At 44.2% G+C, this 25,805-nt stretch overlaps 1 protein-coding gene across 2 annotated transcripts in view; it reads right to left on the bottom strand.

The window, feature by feature from the left end:
- Positions 1–268: 268 nt before the first annotated feature.
- ide (insulin-degrading enzyme) overlaps positions 269–25,805 on the bottom strand; it is a 30,690-nt gene continuing 5,153 nt past the window's right edge. The window contains exons 4-25 of one of the 2 annotated variants that reach the window (XM_079361996.1): positions 25,265–25,434; positions 24,396–24,518; positions 23,872–23,984; positions 23,627–23,789; positions 23,426–23,518; positions 23,262–23,353; positions 22,828–22,908; positions 22,382–22,485; positions 21,265–21,367; positions 21,057–21,179; positions 20,869–20,951; positions 19,584–19,728; positions 17,636–17,746; positions 17,417–17,537; positions 17,152–17,243; positions 16,014–16,125; positions 12,735–12,902; positions 12,330–12,602; positions 7,173–7,234; positions 6,821–6,893; positions 5,554–5,621; positions 269–530 (exon numbers count right to left, since the gene is read on the bottom strand). In XM_079361996.1, the coding sequence (XP_079218122.1) occupies positions 435–530; positions 5,554–5,621; positions 6,821–6,893; positions 7,173–7,234; positions 12,330–12,602; positions 12,735–12,902; positions 16,014–16,125; positions 17,152–17,243; positions 17,417–17,537; positions 17,636–17,746; positions 19,584–19,728; positions 20,869–20,951; positions 21,057–21,179; positions 21,265–21,367; positions 22,382–22,485; positions 22,828–22,908; positions 23,262–23,353; positions 23,426–23,518; positions 23,627–23,789; positions 23,872–23,984; positions 24,396–24,518; positions 25,265–25,434 (2,569 nt within the window). In that variant the 3' untranslated portion in view covers positions 269–434. Of the gene's footprint in view, positions 531–5,553; positions 5,622–6,820; positions 6,894–7,172; positions 7,235–12,329; positions 12,603–12,734; positions 12,903–16,013; positions 16,126–17,151; positions 17,244–17,416; positions 17,538–17,635; positions 17,747–19,583; positions 19,729–20,303; positions 20,449–20,868; positions 20,952–21,056; positions 21,180–21,264; positions 21,368–22,381; positions 22,486–22,827; positions 22,909–23,261; positions 23,354–23,425; positions 23,519–23,626; positions 23,790–23,871; positions 23,985–24,395; positions 24,519–25,264; positions 25,435–25,805 lie in introns of both variants that reach the window. The other variant, XM_079361995.1, reaches the window with a different exon arrangement.

The raw sequence follows: 25,805 nt of genomic DNA, 5'->3' as shown, positions 1-25,805 counted from the left end.
ATGATCTGACTGAGTGTCTTCTTCATGTTTCAGAGAGCTCCATCCAATCAAAGACCTTCATGCAGCTACTGTGTGTGTGTGTGTGTGTGTGTGTGTGTGTGTGTGTGTCTTCTACAGCTAGTCACAATAAACCAGCAGGTCTATGAAAAAGGTTGGTAAAGAATATTTAGCGGGAGGTGTTTGTACGTCTCACACACACACACACACACACACACACACACACACACACACACACACACACACACACACACACACACACACACACACACACACACACACACACACACACACACACACACACACACACACACACACACACACACACACACACACACACACACACACGATGGAAAGGGGGAGGGGGGAGGTGGCAGCAGGTCCCTCGCGGCCGTCCTTCCCTCCCTGTCAGCGGCGTGTCGAGCCGGCAGCATCGCTCACAGTTTGGCAGCCATGAAGTTGATGTGAGGTCGGACCAGCGGGAAGAGAGGCAGGCTCCTCTTGAACTCCGTCATGTCCTGAACCAGCGTGGGCTGCAGAGACAACAAGGCTGCAGGTCAAAGGAGGCGGAGCAACAACAGCTGAACACATCAGTGACAAACAGCTGAACCTTCTGCACATCTCTGATTTCAATGTGTTCAAAAATAACAAACCAGAACGACACAGCTCATCACAGGAACTCTCTTCTACAAATGAAAAGAAACGTAGAACGTGTCAAACACTCTGTGGATCTCTGACGCTCTTAAAGAAACGTAGAACGTGTCAAACACTCTGTGGATCTCTGACGCTCTTAAAGAAACGTAGAACGTGTCAAACACACTGTGGATCTCTGACACTCTTAAAGAAACGTAGAACGTGTAGAACACTCTGTGGATCTCTGACACTCTTAAAGAAACGTAGAACGTGTAGAACACTCTGTGGATCTCTGACCCTCTTAAAGAAACGTAGAACGTGTCAAACACACTGTGGATCTCTGACACTCTTAAAGAAACGTAGAACGTGTCAAACACTCTGTGGATCTCTGACCCTCTTAAAGAAACGTAGAACGTGTCAAACACTCTGTGGATCTCTGACACTCTTAAAGAAACGTAGAACGTGTCAAACACTCTGTGGATCTCTGACCCTCTTAAAGAAACGTAGAACGTGTCAAACACTCTGTGGATCTCTGACGCTCTTAAAGAAACGTAGAACGTGTCAAACACACTGTGGATCTCTGACACTCTTAAAGAAACGTAGAACGTGTAGAACACTCTGTGGATCTCTGACACTCTTAAAGAAACGTAGAACGTGTAGAACACTCTGTGGATCTCTGACACTCTTAAAGAAACGTAGAACGTGTCAAACACTCTGTGGATCTCTGACCCTCTTAAAGAAACGTAGAACGTGTCAAACACTCTGTGGATCTCTGACCCTCTTAAAGAAACGTAGAACGTGTCAAACACTCTGTGGATCTCTGACACTCTTAAAGAAACGTAGAACGTGTCAAACACTCTGTGGATCTCTGACCCTCTTAAAGAAACGTAGAACGTGTCAAACACTCTGTGGATCTCTGACGCTCTTAAAGAAACGTAGAACGTGTCAAACACACTGTGGATCTCTGACACTCTTAAAGAAACGTAGAACGTGTAGAACACTCTGTGGATCTCTGACACTCTTAAAGAAACGTAGAACGTGTAGAACACTCTGTGGATCTCTGACGCTCTTAAAGAAACGTAGAACGTGTCAAACACTCTGTGGATCTCTGACGCTCTTAAAGAAACGTAGAACGTGTCAAACACTCTGTGGATCTCTGACGCTCTTAAAGAAACGTAGAACGTGTCAAACACTCTGTGGATCTCTGACACTCTTAAAGAAACAGAACGTGTCAAACACTCTGTGGATCTCTGACCCTCTTAAAGAAACGTAGAACGTGTCAAACACTCTGTGGATCTCTGACGCTCTTAAAGAAACGTAGAACGTGTCAAACACTCTGTGGATCTCTGACACTCTTAAAGAAACGTAGAACGTGTCAAACACTGTGGATCTCTGACGCTCTTAAAGAAACGTAGAACGTGTCAAACACTCTGTGGATCTCTGACGCTCTTAAAGAAACGTAGAACGTGTCAAACACTCTGTGGATCTCTGACACTCTTAAAGAAACGTAGAACGTGTCAAACACTCTGTGGATCTCTGACGCTCTTAAAGAAACGTAGAACGTGTCAAACACTCTGTGGATCTCTGACGCTCTTAAAGAAACGTAGAACGTGTCAAACACTCTGTGGATCTCTGACGCTCTTAAAGAAACGTAGAACGTGTCAAACACTCTGTGGATCTCTGACACTCTTAAAGAAACGTAGAACGTGTAGAACACTGTGGATCTCTGACACTCTTAAAGAAACGTAGAACGTGTAGAACACTCTGTGGATCTCTGACACTCTTAAAGAAACGTAGAACGTGTCAAACACTCTGTGGATCTCTGACGCTCTTAAAGAAACAGAACGTGTCAAACACTCTGTGGATCTCTGACACTCTTAAAGAAACGTAGAACGTGTAGAACACTCTGTGGATCTCTGACGCTCTTAAAGAAACGTAGAACGTGTCAAACACTCTGTGGATCTCTGACGCTCTTAAAGAAACGTAGAACGTGTCAAACACTCTGTGGATCTCTGACGCTCTTAAAGAAACGTAGAACGTGTCAAACACTCTGTGGATCTCTGACACTCTTAAAGAAACAGAACGTGTCAAACACTCTGTGGATCTCTGACCCTCTTAAAGAAACGTAGAACGTGTCAAACACTCTGTGGATCTCTGACGCTCTTAAAGAAACGTAGAACGTGTCAAACACTCTGTGGATCTCTGACACTCTTAAAGAAACGTAGAACGTGTCAAACACTGTGGATCTCTGACGCTCTTAAAGAAACGTAGAACATGTCAAACACTCTGTGGATCTCTGACGCTCTTAAAGAAACGTAGAACGTGTCAAACACTCTGTGGATCTCTGACACTCTTAAAGAAACGTAGAACGTGTCAAACACTCTGTGGATCTCTGACGCTCTTAAAGAAACGTAGAACGTGTCAAACACTCTGTGGATCTCTGACGCTCTTAAAGAAACGTAGAACGTGTCAAACACTCTGTGGATCTCTGACGCTCTTAAAGAAACGTAGAACGTGTCAAACACTCTGTGGATCTCTGACACTCTTAAAGAAACGTAGAACGTGTAGAACACTGTGGATCTCTGACACTCTTAAAGAAACGTAGAACGTGTAGAACACTCTGTGGATCTCTGACACTCTTAAAGAAACGTAGAACGTGTCAAACACTCTGTGGATCTCTGACGCTCTTAAAGAAACAGAACGTGTCAAACACTCTGTGGATCTCTGACACTCTTAAAGAAACGTAGAACGTGTCAAACACTCTGTGGATCTCTGACACTCTTAAAGAAACGTAGAACGTGTCAAACACTGTGGATCTCTGACACTCTTAAAGAAACAGAACGTGTCAAACACTGTGGATCTCTGACACTCTTAAAGAAACGTAGAACGTGTCAAACACTCTGTGGATCTCTGACACTCTTAAAGAAACGTAGAACGTGTAGAACACTCTGTGGATCTCTGACGCTCTTAAAGAAACGTAGAACGTGTAGAACACTCTGTGGATCTCTGACGCTCTTAAAGAAACGTAGAACGTGTCAAACACTCTGTGGATCTCTGACGCTCTTAAAGAAACGTAGAACGTGTCAAACACTCTGTGGATCTCTGACACTCTTAAAGAAACGTAGAACGTGTCAAACACTCTGTGGATCTCTGACGCTCTTAAAGAAACGTAGAACGTGTCAAACACTCTGTGGATCTCTGACACTCTTAAAGAAACGTAGAACGTGTCAAACACTCTGTGGATCTCTGACACTCTTAAAGAAACGTAGAACGTGTCAAACACTGTGGATCTCTGACGCTCTTAAAGAAACGTAGAACGTGTCAAACACTCTGTGGATCTCTGACGCTCTTAAAGAAACGTAGAACGTGTCAAACACTGTGGATCTCTGACGCTCTTAAAGAAACGTAGAACGTGTCAAACACTCTGTGGATCTCTGACGCTCTTAAAGAAACGTAGAACGTGTCAAACACTCTGTGGATCTCTGACACTCTTAAAGAAACGTAGAACGTGTCAAACACTCTGTGGATCTCTGACGCTCTTAAAGAAACGTAGAACGTGTCAAACACTCTGTGGATCTCTGACACTCTTAAAGAAACGTAGAACGTGTCAAACACTCTGTGATCTCTGACACTCTTAAAGAAACGTAGAACGTGTCAAACACTCTGTGGATCTCTGACGCTCTTAAAGAAACGTAGAACGTGTAGAACACTCTGTGGATCTCTGACACTCTTAAAGAAACGTAGAACGTGTAGAACACTCTGTGGATCTCTGACACTCTTAAAGAAACGTAGAACGTGTAGAACACTCTGTGGATCTCTGACACTCTTAAAGAAACGTAGAACGTGTCAAACACTCTGTGGATCTCTGACGCTCTTAAAGAAACAGAACGTGTCAAACACTCTGTGGATCTCTGACACTCTTAAAGAAACGTAGAACGTGTCAAACACTCTGTGGATCTCTGACACTCTTAAAGAAACGTAGAACGTGTCAAACACTGTGGATCTCTGACACTCTTAAAGAAACGTAGAACGTGTAGAACACTCTGTGGATCTCTGACACTCTTAAAGAAACGTAGAACGTGTAGAACACTCTGTGGATCTCTGACGCTCTTAAAGAAACGTAGAACGTGTCAAACACTCTGTGGATCTCTGACGCTCTTAAAGAAACGTAGAACGTGTAGAACACTCTGTGGATCTCTGACACTCTTAAAGAAACAGAACGTGTCAAACACTGTGGATCTCTGACGCTCTTAAAGAAACAGAATGTGTCAAACACTGTGGATCTCTGACGCTCTTAAAGAAACGTAGAACGTGTCAAACACTCTGTGGATCTCTGACGCTCTTAAAGAAACGTAGAACGTGTAGAACACTCTGTGGATCTCTGACACTCTTAAAGAAACGTAGAACGTGTAGAACACTCTGTGGATCTCTGACACTCTTAAAGAAACGTAGAACGTGTCAAACACTCTGTGGATCTCTGACGCTCTTAAAGAAACGTAGAACGTGTAGAACACTCTGTGGATCTCTGACGCTCTTAAAGAAACGTAGAACGTGTCAAACACTCTGTGGATCTCTGACACTCTTAAAGAAACGTAGAACGTGTAGAACACTCTGTGGATCTCTGACACTCTTAAAGAAACGTAGAACGTGTAGAACACTCTGTGGATCTCTGACACTCTTAAAGAAATATGACTTTCTCTGAAACTAATGAAGATGCAGCTTTGTTCAGGCCGATGACATTTGTTGGAGGTTTTGTTGAACTCGACTTTGGGTGACAAGCTCGTGTTTGTTAAACATTTCTCTTTGGACTTCAGTGTCAGCTGGTGTGAAAAGTTCAAATGGTAAGTGACTGGTTCTGGATCTGCCTCCTGTTGATCACAGATGTAGGCAGTTATGTGGTTAACGTGAGCAGCTGATGATTACCTGAGGCAGGGAGGGAGCAGGAGCCAGGGTGACATCATTCTGGGCGGGGAATTCTCCCACGATGGGACCTGACCAAACACACACACAGTTTAATGTGATGAACACACACACAGTTTAATGTGATGAACACACACACACACAGTTTAATGTGATGAACACACACACACACAGTTTAATGTGATGAACACACACACACACACACACAGTTTAATGTTATGAACACACACACACACACAGTTTAATGTGATGAACACACACACACACACAGTTTAATGTGATGAACACACACACACACACAGTTTAATGTGATGAACACACACACACACACACACACACACAGATTAATGTGATGAACACACACAGAGTTTAATGTGATGAACACACACACACACACACACACACACACACAGTTTAATGTGATGAACACACACACACAGAGTTTAATGTGATGAACACACACACACAGAGTTTAATGTGATGAACACACACACACACACACAGAGTTTAATGTGATGAACACACACACACACACACAGTTTAATGTGATGAACACACACACACACAGATTAATGTGATGAACACACACAGAGTTTAATGTGATGAACACACACACACACACACACACACACACACACAGTTTAATGTGATGAACACACACACACACAGTTTAATGTGATGAACACACACACACACACACACACACTTTAATGTGATGAACACACACAGTTTAATGTGATGAACACACACACACAGTTTAATGTGATGAACACACACACACACACACAGTTTAATGTGATGAACACACACACACACACACAGTTTAATGTGATGAACACACACACACAAACACACACAGTTTAATGTGATGAACACACACACACACACACACAGTTTAATGTGATGAACACACACACACACAGTTTAATGTGATGAACACACACACACACACACAGTTTAATGTGATGAACACACACACACAGTTTAATGTGATGAACACACACACACACACACAGTTTAATGTGATGAACACACACATACACACACACACACACACACAGTTTAATGTGATGAACACACACACACAGTTTAATGTGATGAAAACACACACACAGTTTAATGTGATGAACACACACACACAGTTTAATGTGATGAACACACACACACAGTTTAATGTGATGAACACACACACACAGTTTAATGTGATGAACACACACACACACACAGTTTAATGTGATGAAGAGTCTAAAGATCTGACTCAGATACTCACAGGAGTCCATCTCTCTGGACAGGACATGCACCGACACCTTGTGTCTCCTTGGGGCTTCGACGGTCAGACGATCCTACACACACACACACAAACACACACACAAACACACACACAGTGAACAGGTGTGTGAAGGGGCAGCCTGAAACGTTCTCCATATTTTCAGGAGGATAAAAAAAGAGGGCGTGATCTTTCAGGTTAGCAGTCACATTGGCTCTCTCGTGTTTTTCAACATGAAGTCATCAGAACATGTGAACGTGGGGGCGCTGGTTGCCTAGTGGTTAGTGCACGTGAACCATGTACATGGTGCCTCTCTCTCCTCTGTCCTGGGGTTTGTGTATAGTGGAACACTTACTCTGTAGAAGTTCATGACGTTTTCTTTGGTCAGAGTCTTCAGATAGGCCACTTCAACGTTATCTGAAAAACAACACGTGAAAACATGAGGTCAGATAAACAACACGTTAAAACATGAGGTCTAATAAACAACATGTTAAAACATGAGATCTGATTAACATGTTAAAACATGAGGTCTAATAAACATGTTAAAACATGAGGTCTAATAAACATGTTAAAACATGAGGTCAGATTAACATGTTAAAACATGAGGTCAGATAAACAACATGTTAAAACATGAGGTCAGATAAACAACATGTTAAAACATGAGGTCAGATAAACATGTTAAAACATGAGGTCAGATAAACATGTTAAAACATGAGGTCAGATAAACATGTTAAAACATGAGGTCAGATAAACATGTTAAAACATGAGGTCTGATTAACATGTTAAAACATGAGGTCTAATAAACATGTTAAAACATGAGGTCAGATAAACATGTTAAAACATGAGGTCTAATAAACATGTTAAAACATGAGGTCTAATAAACATGTTAAAACATGAGGTCAGATAAACAACATGTTAAAACATGAGGTCAGATAAACAACATGTTAAAACATGAGGTCAGATAAACAACATGTTAAAACATGAGGTCAGATAAACAACATGTTAAAACATGAGGTCAGATAAACAACATGTTAAAACATGAGGTCAGATAAACAACATGTTAAAACATGAGGTCAGATAAACAACATGTTAAAACATGAGGTCAGATAAACATGTTAAAACATGAGGTCAGATTAACATGTTAAAACATGAGGTCAGATTAACAACATGTTAAAACATGAGGTCAGATAAACAACATGTTAAAACATGAGGTCAGATAAACAACATGTTAAAACATGAGGTCTGATAAACATGTTAAAACATGAGGTCAGATAAACATGTTAAAACATGAGGTCAGATTAACATGTTAAAACATGAGGTCAGATAAACAACATGTTAAAACATGAGGTCAGATAAACAACATGTTAAAACATGAGGTCAGATAAAAAACATGTTAAAACATGAGGTCAGATAAACAACATGTTAAAACATGAGGTCAGATTAACATGTTAAAACATGAGGTCAGATTAACATGTTAAAACATGAGGTCAGATAAACAACATGTTAAAACATGAGGTCAGTTAAACAACATGTTAAAACATGAGGTCAGATAAACAACATGTTAAAACATGAGGTCAGATAAACAACATGTTAAAACATGAGGTCAGATAAAAAACATGTTAAAACATGAGGTCAGATAAAAAACATGTTAAAACATGAGGTCAGATAAAAAACATGTTAAAACATGAGGTCAGATAAACAACATGTTAAAACATGAGGTCAGATAAACAACATGTTAAAACATGAGGTCAGATAAACAACATGTTAAAACATGGTCAGATAAACAACATGTTAAAACATGGTCAGATAAACAACATGTTAAAACATGGTCAGATAAACAACATGTTAAAACATGAGGTCAGATAAACAACATGTTAAAACATGAGGTCAGATAAACAACATGTTAAAACATGAGGTCAGATAAACAACATGTTAAAACATGAGGTCAGATAAACAACATGTTAAAACATGAGGTCAGATAAACAACATGTTAAAACATGAGGTCAGATAAACAACATGTTAAAACATGAGGTCAGATAAACAACATGTTAAAACATGAGGTCAGATAAACATGTTAAAACATGAGGTCTGATAAACATGTTAAAACATGAGGTCTGATAAACATGTTAAAACATGAGGTCAGATAAACATGTTAAAACATGAGGTCAGATTAACATGTTAAAACATGAGGTCAGATAAACAACATGTTAAAACATGAGGTCAGATAAACAACATGTTAAAACATGAGGTCAGATAAACAACATGTTAAAACATGAGGTCAGATAAAAAACATGTTAAAACATGAGGTCAGATAAACAACATGTTAAAACATGAGGTCAGATAAACAACATGTTAAAACATGAGGTCAGATTAACATGTTAAAACATGAGGTCAGATTAACAACATGTTAAAACATGAGGTCAGATAAACAACATGTTAAAACATGAGGTCAGATAAACAACATGTTAAAACATGAGGTCAGATAAACAACATGTTAAAACATGAGGTCAGATAAACAACATGTTAAAACATGAGGTCAGATAAAAAACATGTTAAAACATGAGGTCAGATTAACAACATGTTAAAACATGAGGTCAGATAAACAACATGTTAAAACATGAGGTCAGATAAACAACATGTTAAAACATGGTCAGATAAACAACATGTTAAAACATGGTCAGATAAACAACATGTTAAAACATGAGGTCAGATAAACAACATGTTAAAACATGAGGTCAGATAAACATGTTAAAACATGAGGTCAGATAAACATGTTAAAACATGAGGTCAGATAAACAACATGTTAAAACATGAGGTCAGATAAACAACATGTTAAAACATGAGGTCAGATAAACAACATGTTAAAACATGAGGTCAGATAAAAAACATGTTAAAACATGAGGTCAGAATAACAACATGTTAAAACATGAGGTCAGATAAACAACATGTTAAAACATGAGGTCAGATAAACAACATGTTAAAACATGAGGTCAGATAAACATGTTAAAACATGAGGTCAGATAAACATGTTAAAACATGAGGTCAGATAAACAACATGTTAAAACATGAGGTCAGATAAACAACATGTTAAAACATGAGGTCAGATAAACAACATGTTAAAACATGAGGTCAGATAAACAACATGTTAAAACATGAGGTCAGATAAACATGTTAAAACATGAGGTCAGATAAACATGTTAAAACATGAGGTCAGATAAACATGTTAAAACATGAGGTCAGATAAACAACATGTTAAAACATGAGGTCAGATAAACAACATGTTAAAACATGAGGTCAGATAAACAACATGTTAAAACATGAGGTCAGATAAAAAACATGTTAAAACATGAGGTCAGATTAACAACATGTTAAAACATGAGGTCAGATAAACAGCATGTTAAAACATGAGGTCAGATAAACAACATGTTAAAACATGAGGTCAGATAAACAACATGTTAAAACATGAGGTCAGATAAACATGTTAAAACATGAGGTCAGATAAACATGTTAAAACATGAGGTCAGATTAACAACATGTTAAAACATGAGGTCAGATAAACAACATGTTAAAACATGAGGTCTGATAAACAACATGTTAAAACATGAGGTCTGATAAACAACATGTTAAAACATGAGGTCAGATAAACATGTTAAAACATGAGGTCAGATAAACAACATGTTAAAACATGAGGTCAGATTAACAACATGTTAAAACATGAGGTCAGATAAACAACATGTTAAAACATGAGGTCAGATAAACATGTTAAAACATGAGGTCAGATAAACAACATGTTAAAACATGAGGTCAGATAGAGAAAAATATGTCTGACAGTTTGATACTACTGTGACATCAGCCCATAAAGAGACCGACATTCTTCATGTTTAAATAAAATCTCTCTGAACGATTCACAGCATGGAGAAGTACTGAAGCTTCTTCTGAACCACACGCTGACCGAGTAGAAACTGAGCCCCGTTTAGAGAGTATTCACACAATAAGCCAGACTCAGGAGTTTTTCACTGACCAGGTATCCATCCTGTACTCAAGTGCGTGGCATCATTTGTATTCATCGTTAGTTTGTCAACCATGAAGAGCTTTACAGTCTGCTGAATTCAAGAATCACAGATTCCCTGTTCAAAGGAACAGTTAGCTAGTGTCTCACCCTCATCTGTGACCTCACATCATAAAAGGTTCGCTGGCTCGGACACTCCATGTGAAGAGTCCTCGCCTCTGATTGGACGGGCTGATTAAAATACAGACGAAAAAAGTTGATCCTATTCATTGCTGCTCCAGGATCAACTGTGCGTCATAGAGGTCGCCACACCGAGAGCAGGCGCTCTACGCTCAGACTGTCCACTAACACAGCTTTTCTCTCTTCAGCTCGAGTAGAAACAGGATTTTCAAAGCACTAATCATGAAGTTCAGAAGGGAGAGAAAATTCCAGCCACCCTGACAAGACTGCTGAAACACGACGCAGCTAAAAATCTTCCAATCGAAATCAGCCAATCAGTGGCAACGTGGACTATGAAGTTGAGCAGACCTTCTGCTCACGTTTTGTAGGAGGGGCTCGATACTCTCTCTGATGAGTTTAAATCATTTTTCCTTTTTTGACAGTAAATTTGTGACTTCTGTTTTCAGAATCTGAAGTCCTGCTGATTAGTGTCGGGATCAGAGATCCTAAAAAGAGAAGTTCTACTGCTGAGAGATGTTCTCTAATCTTTACCTCTGTCGAAGTTCTACTGCTGAGAGATGTTCTCTAATCTTTACCTCTGTCGAAGTTATACTGCTGAGAGATGATCTCTAATCTTTACCTCTGTCGAAGTTCTACTGCTGAGAGATGATCTCTAATCTTTACCTCTGTCGAAGTTATACTGCTGAGAGATGTTCTCTAATCTTTACCTCTGTTGAAGTTCTACTGCTGAGAGATGATCTCTAATCTTTACCTCTGTCGAAGTTCTACTGCTGAGAGATGATCTCTAATCTTTACCTCTGTCGAAGTTCTACTGCTGAGAGATGATCTCTAATCTTTACCTCTGTCGAAGTTCTACTGCTGAGAGATGATCTCTAATCTTTACCTCTGTCGAAGTTCTACTGCTGAGAGATGATCTCTAATCTTTACCTCTGTCGAAGTTCTACTGCTGAGAGATGATCTCTAATCTTTACCTCTGTCGAAGTTCTACTGCTGAGAGATGTTCTCTAATCTTTACCTCTGTCGAAGTTCTACTGCTGAGAGATGATCTCTAATCTTTACCTCTGTCGAAGTTCTACTGCTGAGAGATGATCTCTAATCTTTACCTCTGTCGAAGTTCTACTGCTGAGAGATGATCTCTAATCTTTACCTCTGTCGAAGTTCTACTGCTGAGAGATGATCTCTAATCTTTACCTCTGTCGAAGTTCTACTGCTGAGAGATGATCTCTAATCTTTACCTCTGTCGAAGTTCTACTGCTGAGAGATGATCTCTAATCTTTACCTCTGTCGAAGTTATACTGCTGAGAGATGATCTCTAATCTTTACCTCTGTCGAAGTTATACTGCTGAGAGATGATCTCGCCCCAGTACTTGGCGCACTCGGCCGACAGCTTCTTGGGTTTGTCCAGGCGGCGGATGGCGAGCGCCTGGATGTGTTTCTGGAAGGCTTCGTCGCTCATCTCTTCCACAGACTTCTCCATGGTGCAGAGGAAAGCCTCCACGCGGCTCTCCAAATAGTGTGGCGCCTTCTCCGACTGGATGATGAAGCGCAGGCCCTGCACGCCGTTAGCCCGCCGAGGCCCGCTGAAGACGATGTAGCCTGGGGGTTGAAGGACGGGTGGAGAGAGGGTGCTTTAGCTTCACAATTATTACTTCAAAAAGCATTTTATTATAACCTTAACTCAAGCTAACATTAACCCTTTATAGAGTCTTCACGCTGTCGTTGACTCACCCAGCTGCTCTTTGGTCCTCAGCGTGTTGAAGCAGGGCTCCGAGATGATCTGACAGAACAGCTCCAGCAGCATGTTGTCATTGGTGCTCTGCATGTCGGTCTGATAGTAGATCTCAATGCCACAGTTGTTGTGCACCTCGTTCCTCTGCTGGTAAACGTACCAGCCGCCTGAAACAGCAGCAGTGTTTCTGTCAGCGTGTAAAGAAATAAACTGAGAGACGTCAGGGAGAGAGGGGACGCCATGCGGGAAAGGAGCCACAGCTTGGACCTAAAGCTGGACCGCCTGGAGGACGACAGCCTCTCTCAAGGAGCACGTCTAAAGGTTACCTTCACATCGCCATGTGAACAGAATCAGATGGTTTTTAGCTTGCTCGGCGCCAACCGTTGAGCGGCTAGGAAGAAATCAGAGCCAATTAAAAAAAAATAATTTGGCGCATCTTTAGCAGGGATCGAGCACGATGCACCACGGGGGGGGGGGTGTTACCTGAGATGGTCACGTCCTGCATCAGAGTTAGGCCACGCCCATCTAAATAAGTGCTCAGGTTTTTTTTTTTTTTTAAAGGTTTAATTTGGGCATTTTCATGGCGTTTATTGTAGGAGGACAGTGGATAGGGTCAGTAAGCGGGGAGAGACATGCAGGGAAACACGCCACAGACCGGACGCGATCCCGGGCCGCCTGCGCGAGGACTGTAGCCTCAAATGCGTGGGGACGCACGCAGTGCCACTGCGCCCCCACTTTAGCTCACTTTAGCTGCAAACTGCTGATCTGAGGTTTCTTCAGCTCGAGGAGCACTCACACAGAAAAGGTCAAACGGAGGACAGCAGCGCCGCTGAATGCTAACGTGCTGCTTCTCGTCTTTGATCTTTCGAGCAGAGGAGACGAGCCGTCCGTCCGGCTCAGAGGAATCTGCCTCCACTCAGCTTCGATGAGATCAAGTTCACTTTGAAAGAAAGACGAGTTTGAGGAAAATGCTGACTCAGCACTTTCCCACTTGGGGAGTGTCATGAATCTTTTTTCACGTCCAGAGTCCACAAACATTAACAGTTAGGGATAAGCGGGAACAGTAACAGGAAGTGTTACACATATTTGACTGCAAAGGTCAAACTGTAAACGCCATAAATGACCACGAGCTTTTAATGCACAAAATGACTGAATGAAAGACTGACTGCTGATTCAGCAGGTCTGACATGTAACACATCTTTATGACATCATCAGTTTGAATCCTTAACCAATCATTTCACAGGGACCGTAAACACTTCCTCCTTCGTCTTCCCAGGAGCAGATTACGTGTTTTTGGATAAGGACTGATCAGCGTGGTCACTTAGCGGGCGTGATGGCGAGGATTAGTGGGTAGGGACTGATCGGCGTGGTCACTGAGCGGGCGTGATGGCGAGGATTAGTGGGTAGGGACTGATCGGCGTGGTCACTGAGCGGGCGTGATGGCGAGGATTAGTGGGTAGGGACTGATCGGCGTGGTCACTTAGCGGGCGTGATGGCGAGGATTAGTGGGTAGGGACTGATCGGCGTGGTCACTTAGCGGGCGTGATGGCGAGGATTAGTGGGTAGGGACTGATCGGCGTGGTCACTTAGCGGGCGTAGTGGCGAGGATTAGTGGGTAGGGACTGATCGGCGTGGTCACTGAGCGGGCGTGATGGCGAGGATTAGTGGGTAGGGACTGATCGGCGTGGTCACTTAGCGGGCGTGATGGCGAGGATTAGTGGGTAGGGACTGATCGGCGTGGTCACTGAGCGGGCGTGATGGCGAGGATTAGTGGGTAGGGACTGATCGGCGTGGTCACTGAGCGGGCGTGATGGCGAGGATTAGTGGGTAGGGACTGATCGGCGTGCTCACTGAGCGGGCGTCATGGCGAGGATTAGTGGGTAGGGACTGATCGGCGTGCTCACTGAGCGGGCGTGATGGCGAGGATTAGTGGGTAGGGACTGATCAGCGTGGTCACTTAGCGGGCGTGATGGCGAGGATTAGTGGGTAGGGACTGATCGGCGTGCTCACTGAGCGGGCGTGATGGCGAGGATTAGTGGGTAGGGACTGATCAGCGTGGTCACTGAGCGGGCGTGATGGCGAGGATTAGTGGGTAGGGACTGATCGGCGTGGTCACTGAGCGGGCGTGATGGCGAGGATTAGTGGGTAGGGACTGATCGGCGTGGTCACTGAGCGGGCGTGATGGCGAGGATTAGTGGGTAGGGACTGATCGGCGTGGTCACTGAGCGGGCGTGATGGCGAGGATTAGTGGGTAGGGACTGATCAGCGTGGTCACTTAGAGGGCGTCATGGCGAGGATTAGTGTGTAGGGACTGATCGGCGTGCTCACTTAGAGGGCGTCATGGCGAGGATTAGTGTGTAGGGACTGATCGGCGTGGTCACTGAGCGGGCGTGATGGCGAGGATTAGTGGGTAGGGACTGATCAGCGTGGTCACTTAGCGGGCGTGATGGCGAGGATTAGTGGGTAGGGACTGATCGGCGTGCTCACTTAGAGGGCGTCATGGCGAGGATTAGTGTGTAGGGACTGATCGGCGTGGTCACTGAGCGGGCGTGATGGCGAGGATTAGTGGGTAGGGACTGATCGGCGTGGTCACTTAGCGGGCGTGATGGCGAGGATTAGTGGGTAGGGACTGATCGGCGTGGTCACTGAGCGGGCGTCATGGCGAGGATTAGTGGGTAGGGACTGATCGGCGTGCTCACTGAGCGGGCGTCATGGCGAGGATTAGTGGGTAGGGACTGATCGGCGTGCTCACTGAGCGGGCGTCATGGCGAGGATTAGTGGGTAGGGACTGATCGGCGTGGTCACTGAGCGGGCGTCATGGCGAGGATTAGTGGGTAGGGACTGATCGGCGTGGTCACTGAGCGGGCGTGATGGCGAGGATTAGTGGGTAGGGACTGATCGGCGTGGTCACTGAGCGGGCGTGATGGCGAGGATTAGTGGGTAGGGACTGATCGGCGTGCTCACTGAGCGGGCGTCATGGCGAGGATTAGTGGGTAGGGACTGATCGGCGTGGTCACTGAGCGGGCGTCATGGCGAGGATTAGTGGGTAGGGACTGATCAGCGTGGTCACTTAGCGGGCGTGATGGCGAGGATTAGTGGGTAGGGACTGATCGGCGTGCTCACTGAGCGGGCGTGATGGCGAGGATTAGTGGGTAGGGACTGATCGGCGTGGTCACTGAGCGGGCGTGATGGCGAGGATTAGGGTGTAGGGACTGATCGGCGTGCTCACTGAGCGGGCGTCATGGCGAGGATTAGGGTGTGTGCGAGTTCAAACCTACCGTCGGGAACTTGCACCTCTCTGTAGCGAATCAGTTGGCTGGGGAGGAGGGGCTTAGTGTGAGCGTGCTCAATGAGCGTGTCCTCCAGCATCTGCATCATGCTGAGAGCCGACTGAGAAAACAAAAACAGGATCTCATGTTACATATAATAATTAGCATGACCTGATTCTATGATAACATGTATGATGTTTCACACACGTCATTCATCAGGCCGCTCACATGTAACTTTATGTTACTTTGATGTTGATGAAAAAAATCAGCTTTACTGACGTCCATGAAAATGTTTAATATCATTCACACATTCTGAGGATGAACCAGCCAATCCAGCACATGTCACCATTATTTAAACTTTAAAGAAGAATTCTGTCTACTTGAAAACCATATTTGTTGTTCATATTTCTCTTGATGTTTTGAAGGACTAACTGCATTGTTGCTGTCAGCTGAATATCTGTGCCGTCCTGACCTCCACTCTTCAGGCTTTGCTTTAGAAACAAGGAGCCGACAGCTGTAGCCACGTCTGACCATCATGGAGATCAGAGTGGAGAAAGTTCGCCTGCATAGAGTCTCATTCCTGCTTTTCAGCAGACGGTGACGCCTCCTTTAAAGTGTGACTCTCTAAGAGGTTTGAAAAACAGTCCTCTGTGATAGAAGCGGACGGATGAAGGAGATTCAGAGGACTGAGCGGCTCTCCCTTTGGACCTCGTCTAAAATCAATCTAAGTCTTCAGCATGTCCAAAAAGAAAAACAGCTGGAACCACATGACAAGCCGCCTGCTCTCTGCAAAGAAACCCGAGCCCTGTTAGGGAAGCTTTAAAAAGCACAATCAGCTTCCCTTCTTCAGATCTGAAGGTCGTCTGTGTTCATGATATCAACACTTTGAAAGTGTTTTAACTTTTTTTAAATATTTGAGCAAACAAGCCTCCATGGTTCTGATCTGTGTCGCTACATATGGCTGTGGTATATGACAGATCCTCTAACAGTGTATGAAAGGCACTTTATTACCATGGTTCATATGGAACTGGGTTAGGGTTAGCTAACCCAGTTAGGGTTAGCTAACCCTAACTGGGTTAGGGTTAGCTAACCCTATCGGACAGACAGAGGGTCATAAAATAAATAAAATATAAAAGCAGGCACAAACCTCCTTGGTGATGTTCCCGTGGAGAAGGGCTTCGATGTGTAACCGTGACAGCAGCTGAGGTATGAAGGCCTTGAGGCGTGCCAGAGTTACATCTGGAAAACAGATAACAACAATCAACCAATCAAATCAACCCAAATCCAATCAAAGAGCGATTTCTAGCCCTGAGGAAAGGCTCGACTCTGATTGGCTCCCACAAGTTAAAGACTAAACTATGGACTTTGAGACCGAAGTCAAGAAAGAAAAGGTGGCTTTAAAGTTGTCTCACCCTCCAGAGCTTCTCGGAGCTCGTCTTTGGTCCAAGCAACCTCGGTCATTAGCAGACGGAGGTAGTACATGGCGTGCTGGTGAGGCTGCTCGGCTCTGAAGTTATTCAAAGACCTCATGTACTGTGGGAAGACAGAGAAGCACTTTACTGTTCCATAAGTTCTAAACGCCGAGGTGAAAAGGTCATCCGTTTAAAGCATCATGACTCAGCAGAACTTACCGCCTCTTTGATGATGTCAAAGCGCTTCTCATCGATGTCGAAAGTGGCCATCTTCTCCATGATCTTCTTCAGCAGGATGTGCTGTTTGTCATTGTAACCTTTAACAGACAGCTGCGGCAGAAAAAGGAGCGTCATCAACAAAGATCCGTACCATCAGAACTTATCGCACAAGTTTCATTTATGGATTTACAAAAATATTCATTGTTGGCGATGCAAACTAACTGCTCTGTCACCAGCAGAGGGCGCTGTGTGGACAACACGTGACACGGTGGTACACAGACATGCTAACAGCTCTGTCACCAGCAGAGGGCGCTGTGTGGACAACATGATCACGTGACACGGTGGTACACAGACATGCTAACAGCTCTGTCACCAGCAGAGGGCGCTGTGTGGACAACACGTGACACGTGACTCGGTGGTACACAGACATGTTAACAGCTCTGTCACCAGCAGAGGGCGCTGTGTGGACAACATGATCACGTGACTCGGTGGTACACAGACATGCTAACAGCTCTGTCACCAGCAGAGGGCGCTGTGTGGACAACATGATCACGTGACTCGGTGGTACACAGACATGCTAACAGCTCTGTCACCAGCAGAGGGCGCTGTGTGGACAACATGTGACACGTGACTCGGTGGTACACAGACATGCTAACAGCTCTGTCACCAGCAGAGGGCGCTGTGTGGACAACATGATCACGTGACTCGGTGGTACACAGACATGCTAACAGCTCTGTCACCAGCAGAGGGCGCTGTGTGGACAACATGATCACGTGACTCGGTGGTACACAGACATGCTCAGTTACTCTCCAGCTAAGTGACTTGTTAACTGAGGACTGGGCACACGAGATGTGTTCATCTCTCTCGACAGATAGAAGACAGATCAGTCAAGATGTTGCTATCAGAATCTTTCTCGTGTCAAACCCAACATATCTGCCCTTCTGTCATGATAGCATGAAACATCACATGCAGGGAATCACAGGGGAACCCATAAGACGAAGGCTTTGTGTTTGTCTCGGTCAGGAGAAGAGGTTCTTCATCTTCATGGACCTGGTTCAGTAAAATAAAGACAACCGCAGTGTTTGTACTTCCAGTCAGGTGATGATAAGACTTCCTGAGGATGAGCCTGAACAGGAAGGTTTCTAACTTGTTTACAAGCTAAATTAATGACAAGAGCTGTTCTTCATCAAACGAGTAACGTTTTAACTGAAGTATAAAGACAGAGGAGGAGAGTATTCTCATCCCAAATAGAAACAGATCTATAGAAGGGAATCCTCAACACAAACAGATTCAGTGAAGCCGTCCTGACATGCCGATGACGAGTCTTTTCAATGTGGAAAAGAAAGGTCAAGATTTTTTAAAGCCTCCATTTTGCAAAGTCATCCACGCTCTACACCCTTCATGACTCAGCAAAATCTCCAGCCAACATGGCTTCACGTCCTGCCCACTCCCTTTGGCTGAGTCTCCTAACATCATTAACCTTGCTCAACAAGCCGCTGACTCACGGCCATGATATACAGACCGCCACACAGACGGGAGCTTCCTTTGATCTTGGAAAGACGGAGGTCATGCAGGTTACTGGGTTAAAGGATGCAGAAATCAGAAAGCTCAAAGAGAAAGGAAGAAACACCACCACCACCACTGCAAACCAGTTCCACTCTCACAGCAGGTGGTCACTTTGTTCTGAAGGCACGCATTCGAGAAGACAGATGGATTTATTCATTTATTGGTCCGCGATAGGGCGGACTCTGGCTGGAGGGAAATATGTTATCACAAGTCTCAAAAACCATCCTTATAGCTGGGGGACATTGAGCTGGTCTGTGGAGGAAAAACACAAACCAGCAGACAAATCACTGATGTGAGAGAAAACATGGAAGTAGAAAACTCAAAGTTAAGTCCACACAGCCTCAGAGCGGACCAGCACCCCCCCTTCACACGTCTTACTTACGAGGATGGCATTCATCCCCGAGGCTACGCCATACACCAGCCCGGCCAGGCGGGCTGCATATGTATACTCTTTTAAATCATCCTTCAGTAACCTGAAGAACAGGAAGGTCATGTTGCAGTGCTGGGGGTCTGTGTAAAGGTAGCGACTGATGGAAGGGAAAAAGGACAAAAACAAAAATACATGTTTGTTGGTAATGTTGTGTTGACAAGAACAGAAACACAAGAACGATATGAAGAGTATGTATATGCAGCCTCGTGACCAGCTTGACGTCACAATCAGGAACTAGGAGGCGTGGCTGGGACTCGGCCTCGCCTGTGTGAACTACAGGCAGCAGAATGGATCTGACTGTCTGCCTGGGTATGTGACAACATGAAAAGCTCTTACAGTGGTGATGGTTTGGCAGGGCGGTGGATAAGTGAACAAAGAAAGGGTTGAAGGCGGATAAAGAGGAAGATGCAGACAGAACAGAGACCAGCCAGGTCTGGATCAGGAGGTTTTTAAACTCTACGTGTTCACCATCTCAAATTAGCCTAAAATGTTGAACATCAACACAAGAGATGAAATTTGTGTTTTTTCGGTCGGCTACAGACGGCTCGCAGTCACCTGACCCGGCTGAGCCTCCACAGTCCGGTCTGAGGAGGATAAAGGATGAGACTTTGAGGTCTGACGGGGATGCAGCGTTAGGGCGAGAAGGGAGGGGGAAGGATTTTGGATACTTACATACATCCCATAGACGGTATTTTGGAGGTCATAGTTCAAGCCAGCTAGCTCGGCTGCATATGCATACTCGTTGAGGGAGTCCTTGAGGAGCTCCAGGTATAAATATGCCATGTTACAATGCAATGGGTCCACATAAGCAAACGGGCTGTAGAGAAAATGGCAGTAATCAAACATCATCGGGACGCCAGTCTCGACATTTCCTCATCACGAGAGACAACACAGTAAATCCAAGAACTTGATTCTACCATAAAACAAAAGACTTTCACCTCAGGTATCAGGGGAGCAGGCCACTAGGTGTGATTTAGTTACATTACACTTTTATTGGGTTATATTATCTAACACCCCCCCCCACCCTTACACGCCCAACTGTGAGCCAACGGCCAACGTCACCTGAGCGCTCACCTCAGGTCAGGAGTTTGCTAGCGAATATTAACATACACAATAATAAAGTCTTGTTGTAAATATGAAACATCCTGATAGCTTATTCCTCAGGGGCAGAGCAGTAAAGCTACACTGCAGTGATCTCTTATCCAACATGAGAACTGTGTCCTCATCAGTGACTCACCTGAAGAACTCAAAGTTCAGGCATGCCTTGGGCAGGAAAAACTTGTCATCCTGTTTGAACCACACCTTGCTCATAGCAGTGTCCTAGAAAACACAGAACAGGATCATTATAATCTAAAGACATGGTCTGAGGTTTATTTATTCAGTCTATAAGGACCACACAGTCCTGTGCAGAGTGCAAACACTTGCCTTGATTAAGGCGGGGACAGACGGAGAGTCTTTCTCCAGAGGGTAGATCTCAAAGCTGGTGGGGATGAACTCGTTTTTCATTGGTAATTTGAACTTGCCGTTAAGGTCTGCACTCGCCCATTTCTAAAAGAAAAGACAGCAGACGGACGTGGTCATGCACTCCACACAGTAAGGTTTCAGTAAGAGCATGGCATCCACAGCCACTCACCTCGATGGTCTCTTCAGAGATGGCTTCCTGTTTGTACTGCGTGCCGTACCACTCTTCTGTCTTGTCCGTTTGTCCTTCAAATGACTTTGACACCACTGCAACTCTGGTGACAAAATGCTTAGCATGGTCACTCATCTGTGAGAGCAGACGGTAAGTCCTCCTCATATTTGATAAATTCTTGTTTTTGACCATCGAAGATGTTAAAATGTCTTAACAGCACAAACAATGATATTTTGAAACAGAAACAAAAACAGGAAGTGACACTGCTTGGACCTCTAATTACAATAAAGTTACTGATGACACAGCGATGTTCCAACTTTATCCACAGCTGCTACAAAGACACAAATAAAGAATGGGACACAGTCGGGCCTGAAGAGCAGAACTGGCAGAACTTCAAGGTTAACCATCACTTTAGTAGAGAAGAGGAAACTCCATCTGTCAGCGTCAGCCAATGAGGGCATCCGTTGTAAGCATTAAGGAATGATGTAACTCTTGTAGGAATTCACGTCACGATAACAGATTTTTAATCAGTCTCCTGATCTCTAAATGACACATCAGTGTTTCTGAGCTTTGGTCCTAATATAACATGAAGCAGCAGAGGAGGTTTGAGACTCTGTAGAAACCAGCTCTCTCTGAACGCTCTGTTTGGTGTGTGTGTGTCTCTTTAAATACAATAAGCCCCGCCCCCTGAGTTTTCTCCGTAGACATCACTCCTTCAATAGAGAGAATAAAAATGGTGGACCTGATCAAAAGTTTATCTCTTGGCTGGGGGAGGAGCCTATGTGTGGAGACACCAGGGGAGGGGAGGGGCTTATTTTACCAGAATCCCAGTGTGACATCACAAGGAGAGCAGATTGTAAACGGAGCATTTCTCTCTGTGTTGTCAGACTCCATGTTGTGGGTCAGTAGACTCTCAGGTTACCCAGACAGATGTTCAGAAACACTGAAGAGGATTAATCCTTACCCTCCTTTACAGGAGGTGACAGAAACAGAGAATACTTTCATAGTAATAATAAAGTTTCACATGATTCTTCTTTGTTCAGTCATTTTATCCTCTTTCAGTCATGAAAGCTAAACAAGTTATAAGGACACACTAAAGTCATCATGAAACACTGACCTGACATATTCTGGTCTCAGTTTATCCAGAACCATCTCAATCAGATCTGGCCTGAAGTCCTCCAAAAGGTACTCAGCAGCTAAAATCTCTTCTAGAGGGTAGTACTGAAACACACAAAGAAAGAAGCTTCAAGTGTGACGATTAACAAGCAACACGCGGATCCTTTTTATTCCCTCGGCTGTCCTTCATCAGGATAACATGTTAAAGCTGAATCACTGAGTATACGCCTCCTCACTGTGAAGAGAGGATGACATCATCCGACATGATTTACATCGTCTGGCTAAAAGACTAACACGATGTACATCTGTGATTGTTCTCAGTCACCTCTTTTCAATCAGTGGTCACATCAGGTGTGAAGAATAAAAGTCTGACTGTCCCTCTGTTAAATCTGCAGCAAACACAGTGAGCGGCTTCCCTGGAAACAGCCGGACGGCGAGCAGACTTACGTGTAGTAAACCGGCCACTTTGGAGGTGTAGCCGCGTGGCCGCTCCTTATCCTTGAACCTGAAGGCCACTTTGTTTAAGTCCTGCAGAGACGGGCAGAGAGAGGGTGAAAAGGGAAAACAATAATGTGCAGATTAAGTTCAATCACTAATATGTTGGTATTTATGCAATTTCAATTATTCAGACTGATGTTTCAAGGCGCTACCTTTACGCCCCCGTGACGTTTCGCTTTTAATTTGAGTGTTTTGGAGGTTTAATGAGGGAACAAAGTGAGCACACTGAGTACCGTCCGCAGAGGTAGTGGCGAAAGGCGAGCGGCGGAGCACAGCTCTGTGCACGTCTGACCCCGTGTGTACGAGTAGCTCGCAGTAAAGCAATGTGAATTCACAGACTTGGACACCAAGTCGTCGCTCCGTTTGAACACAACATGAGTTACCTTGCACTCCTCAAACACCCAGGCCTGAGGTCCCTCCGTGCGCAGCTTCTGGATGTACTGGAACATGTGGAAGATGATGTCCTCGACGTGCACTGCAGAGGCAGAAGTCTCAATGTGAAGAGGAATTAACAGATGGGCAGATCAACACATGGGAAAGTACTTACAGAGTCCCTCCTCAGTCAGATCCACGTTGATGATAAAGAACATGAATCCTCGGGCTCCTTCTTTCTGCCCTCCAACGAGGGTGTTCACCCAGCCTATAAAATCAAAACCATCATTTTCATAAAGCTAATCAAACGCAATGTCGATTGAATAATTTTGGATTCCTTTAAATGCTTTCAAAAAAACAAACATGTCGAAGCTACCTTTAGATTTGAGCTCTGATAACAAACTTCCCGGTCCCTCGTGACCAATCAGGTGTCCCAGATAATGTCCTGGGTTAGATTTGTAGTACTTCTGAAGGTCTGGGATTGGGAAAGTCACGTACAGGTTCCTGATGTCTTTGATGGGCACCACTTTGTAGAATTGCTGTAAAGATGAGTCATGTATGTTAGGAAACGTCGTCGGCTGTCTCGCTGCAGTAATGTGCCGACTGTGAGAAACGTCTTACTCGCAGGTGCTCTTCCTGGAACGGGTGTTCGGGGAACTCGGGGATAGGCACGTTCTTGTTCTCCACTTCTCCAAAAAGTTTCACCACCATGGACGCCAGCTCGTCTAAAGACTCTGTGAAAAGAGAAAATGAAAGATGAGCAAGAGAGAAGAACTCATGAGCACACATCCAGGAATAATCCAAACAGACCGGCAGCTCTCCAACATGTCATCCCGAGGCGTTTCCCCACGTTTCTCCTTCTGTGGCATGTTTGACCAATAAATGAAGACCCAATGTTTGCCAGCTCTGAGGACTAAAGACATGGCAAACTCCCCACAGCTAGAAGTTCGTTACACTCTGCATCGGCTGCCCTTCGATGTGTGCATGTGGGCGGGGCTTATCCCTAACAAATAAACGGATCCATAAATGAAACGTGACAAAGATATGATGGAGTCCAAGCTGCTTTGAATGGTTTGAGCTCTGCCAAACATGACGTGCACGTTTCTTTCTTCTATAACTGACGGCTTGAAGGAGGAGTTAGTCACCTCTTCCTAACACACACAGGCCCATCAGGTTGGAGGAGTAGTACATCGAATGAAACTTCAGGAGCTCCTGGCGGATGTCGACGCCATCTTTGGACGGTCGGGTCTCCAGCGTCAACTTGTTACCTACAAAAAAAAAAAACACGTTGAGCTGTAAACTTTTGAAATTGCATAAGAACATGTTCAAGGAGCGCTCCGTAACAGTTTCTGATATTAGAGCCCGACTGATTAATCAGCCAGCCGACAATATCAGAGTGAATCCACTTTAATAAAAAAGGTTAGGGTCCGTCACCAGCAGAGGGCGCTATCTGGCTGACAACTAGCTTCCTCGCTCTGCGAGTGTCGACTCTCAGTGAACTACAGGAGAAAACAGTGGGACCTGTACAGGATGCAGAGACGCACTTTTAAAACCAAGGACACAAAAGATTCAAATGCTCCTGGTGGTCCAGACTGATCCTTAATTAACAACTGCTCCGAGTCTGCTCTGAACTCCTTCACTGCTACATCGTCAGAGGAGTGTACGGAAACTCTGCACGCTCTGATTTAGAAGCCGGATTTTATTCTTATTGTGACGAGACTTTTTAAATCTAACTGAATAAACGACATCCAGGAATAAAAGCCGAGCCGGAACACGATGCTTTTTCAAAGAATAAAAACTCATGCAGACAGGCTGTTATTTAAGTCCAGTAAAACCAGAGACATTGATTTTGAAAATATTTGGCTGTACATTCAGTGCAACGTGCCACTCATGTATTTAAATACACAAATCTAAAGGTGAATGCAAACAGGCTGCTGCAGGAGTAGACCATCTCACTTCCACAGGAAGGGTTTGAATGTGTTCAGAGTCGGAGTCATCAGTTACAGTTTTCTACCTGTTCCAAATTTACTGAAGGGATGGTTCGGATTGCCCGTTGCCTTCTCCAACTGAAACAGTCTCCAAGCGTCGTTCATCAGGTTCTTCTCGTGTTCTGAGTCCACAGCGTTCACCTCCCGGTCCTTACAGCTCTCATCAAACAGCGGGCACAGGAAGAACTGGGAAAACCTACGAGGACGCAAACATTCGACTGCATGGTTCAGTAAAATAAAGAGCGTTCTGAGTATACTGCTAAGGGTGAGGTTGTGTCACTTAAACATGTTAAAGAACTTTGAACTTTGCTATGTTTGTAGGCACAAAGCAAAGCAGGAGACTCAACATGAGGCACATTTGCATGAGTGCAAAAGAAAAGCAACTGCCATGCAAATGACCCTAACACAGGATGTTTTTCACTCCTTCACATTAATGACGTCTGTTATCATTCTTGTGTCTTTCTTGAATTTCCCTCGGGATCAATAAAACATCCATCTATCCATCTAGTGAGTCTGTACAGCCCTAACCCTGTTTTTATAGCAATAGTCCCAGATAAAGCAAAGTCA

This window comes from Symphodus melops (genome assembly GCF_947650265.1).
Source record: "Symphodus melops genome assembly, chromosome: 15".
NCBI classification, from domain to species: domain Eukaryota; kingdom Metazoa; phylum Chordata; class Actinopteri; order Labriformes; family Labridae; genus Symphodus; species Symphodus melops.
This window is presented reverse-complemented; position numbering and strand designations above follow the sequence as displayed.